At 36.3% G+C, this 2,976-nt stretch overlaps 1 protein-coding gene across 2 annotated transcripts; it reads left to right on the top strand.

Moving 5' to 3' along the window:
* The first annotated feature begins 203 nt into the window (after positions 1–203).
* LOC108984257 (UPF0481 protein At3g47200-like) lies at positions 204–1,985 on the top strand. 2 transcript variants are annotated; one of them, XM_018956152.2, is made up of 2 exons: positions 204–428; positions 546–1,985. In XM_018956152.2, the coding sequence occupies exon 2, from the start codon at positions 557–559 to the stop codon at positions 1,871–1,873; it is 1,317 nt and encodes a 438-aa protein (XP_018811697.1). In that variant the 5' UTR covers positions 204–428; positions 546–556; the 3' UTR covers positions 1,874–1,985. The 2 variants fall into 2 exon arrangements, with proteins under 2 accessions (XP_018811697.1, XP_018811696.1); XM_018956151.2 differs by having other exon boundaries at positions 205–428; positions 535–1,984.
* Positions 1,986–2,976: the final 991 nt, after the last annotated feature.

Here is a 2,976-nt window from a genome sequence, read left to right as displayed (position 1 = left end):
AGAAATTAGAGAAGGAAGGCAATATTTGATTATGTAAAAGCATTTTAGAACTGACTTTTGTCTTTCTCAATGATCATTCACGACTTTTTCATACACTTTCCAAATTAAACTTCATACACTTGTCATGGATTGAAAAGCACATGAGATGATCTTTGGAGATAGGCAAATAATGGGCTGGAATCAAGAGAAGTTTCGTACAGCTAGCTGGCTTTAATGACTTTAATTTATTAATTTCAACACCTGCTATGAGATAATAATAAAACCCAAGTTGTATTTGTTCTGAAAAATTTAAGATTAATAGCAAGGTGTTGTGTCTTGAAAGAACCTCTACTTTTTTTCTATATAAGGCCGCTTCAGTCTGTTATCTTAGGAGCCGCGAAGCAGATCAACAGCACAGATCGAAGCCTTCACTAATTTTCTTCAACCAGGTGATCTGTTCATCTCTATCTCCCTGATGTAACTCTGTAGTATTACTATTACCATTCTCAATCTAAAGATACTTTTAGTGAAGGTTAAAGATACTATTGTCATCAGGAAATCTAAAGATACTTGATAGATGGGGGAGTACTCGGCGATTGGAAAATTAACTCAACGAAAGGCAAATGGTTCAATAATAGAAAGTGGAGATGACTTGGTAATTGATATCAAGGAGTTGATAGACAGCTCGAGACCTCTCTTCTCACCGAAGTGTTGTATTTACAAGGTTCCAGATCACTTTCGTAAGTTGAATGAAGATGCATACACTCCTCGGATTATTTCCATAGGGCCTTTCCACCACGGCAACACAAAATTGCAAACCATGGGAAAGTACAAAGTGCGATACCTGATGAATTTCATGGAACGAACAAATACAGAGTTGGAGAATTTAGTAAGCATTATAAGGGAGAGGGAAGAAAGTGTACGTGCATCTTATGCAGAAGGCACCGAAGTTATTAGCAGCAATGATTTTGTGAAAATGATACTGCTTGATGCGACCTTCATTATTGAGTATTTCCTGAAAAACAGGTTCCCAAAACAATGGACGGCTGAGGACGAGATAGTGATAAAGCCATGGCTAACTGCTAGGATGCAGTTGGACTTCCTTTTACTTGAAAATCAGCTTCCTTTCTTCATTATTGAGAAATTATATGACTTTGTCTTGGCTATTAACACAATTTACCCATCCTTTATTGAGGTTACCTTTTCCTACTTCAGCTTTTTCAACACTCAAGATCACAGGTCTTCTGGTTCGGAGTTCCCAAAAATTAAGCATTTCGTTGATTTGCTGAGAACCTTTTATCTACCGCCACCTGGAAGAGATCTATCAGAAAGAAAAGATGAAAGCAAGGTTGAGGAAATATACTGCGCATCCAAACTGGCCGAGGCAGGATTGACCTTCAAGAAGAGTACAAGCAAGTGCCACCTTGATCTAAAATATGCAGACGGAGTGTTGGAAATCCCACGCTTTACCTTAGACAATGCGACAGAGCTTTATGCTCGAAACCTCATGGCCTTGGAGCAATGTCACTATCCAAGAGAAGCATATATTACTGATTATTTTTTTCTGTTGGATTTCCTTATTGATACAGGCAAAGATGTGGGTCTACTTGCTCGAAAGAAGATCCTTGTTAATGGGCTGGGTGACGACAATGCAACTTTTGTCAACAATCTGGGCACAAATGTCGAATACTCATCCATGAATTCTGACTATATTCGTCTTTGTAAAGATTTAGTTGATTTCTACGATAACCCTTGGCATCGATGGAAGGCTATAATGAGACGTGATTATTTGAGCACTCCTTGGAGAATTGCTTCTACCGCAGCTGCTATTATCTTGTTGGTGCTCACATTAGTGCAAGCTGTATGCTCTATCATTCAAGTGCTGCCTAAATAAGCTGTCTGATGCTATGATCTGTTATGTGCAACATGAAAATAATAGATATATATATAATTAGTAGAACTCTTTTTATTAATTAGATATATAAGGAGTTTTACTTCATGTTAGTTTCTTTGCTTGTCATCTGTTAAGTAGGGATCGAAATTCTTGTTCTAAAATGTCATTTTCTGACTTCTCTATTTTAATTTGCAAAGAGTAAGAATTCGTCGCAAAAAAAAAATTCGTACAATTAATTTGGATGGAAAAAATCAATTTCGACGCTTTTGTGTCTTTTGCAGCGATATTATTTTGCTGCTAATTTGATGATAGTTGACTATTTGTCACTATTATTTCATTATTTGCCGCGATTATTGAATCATTTGTAACAATTATTTAACTATTTGCAGCGACAATAAATTGCGGCAAAAAGATAAAAATTAAAAACAAAAAAAAGGGAGAAAGCCCTACTAATCCATAAAGTTTAAGAGTAGGTTTAAGGGATGAGATGAAAATTTTATGTTTTATTTTAAAGTTTAAAATATTATATTTTAATATTATTATTATTTTAAGATTTGAAAAATGTGTATTAGAATTTAAAAAAGTTAAATTATTTATTATATTTTATATAAAAATTTAAAAAAGATATAATGATGAGATAAAATAAAAATTTTATATTTTGTTTTGGTTATCAAACCCGCTCTAAATCATTTTTCGTTTTTTCTTCACCCCCACCCCCTGATGTCCTACTCTTGCCAGATCTTCTAATCGTTCTCTCACTCCTTGCGTCGCTGCAGTCCCTTGATGTCGCGGGTAGCAACTTTCCACACCAGCAAGTCTCTGTCCATCCTTCTCGTCTTTCTTTCTTTTCTCTCTCTTAATATGCATCTCGCACTTTCTCGATTTCCCAGCCCATCTCTCATCCCTCTCTTCCTACGCAACTGCGTAACAGCAGCCACCTTCGCCAAGCCCTTGCACCGTAAAGGCCCGAGCCCCTTGCATCGCCACAAATAATTAGATTTTTTTCAAGCGATGATGAATTATCACCGTCATTATGTATTTCCAGGAGAAATTGTCGCCGTAATAGAGCTTTTAAGGGACCTACTTAACTTGATCCCAAAACC

Source organism: Juglans regia, chromosome 10 (assembly GCF_001411555.2).
Source record: "Juglans regia cultivar Chandler chromosome 10, Walnut 2.0, whole genome shotgun sequence".
Taxonomy (NCBI): domain Eukaryota; kingdom Viridiplantae; phylum Streptophyta; class Magnoliopsida; order Fagales; family Juglandaceae; genus Juglans; species Juglans regia.
The sequence above is the reverse complement of the archived record's forward strand: the minus strand, read 5'-3'. Positions and strand labels throughout refer to the sequence as shown.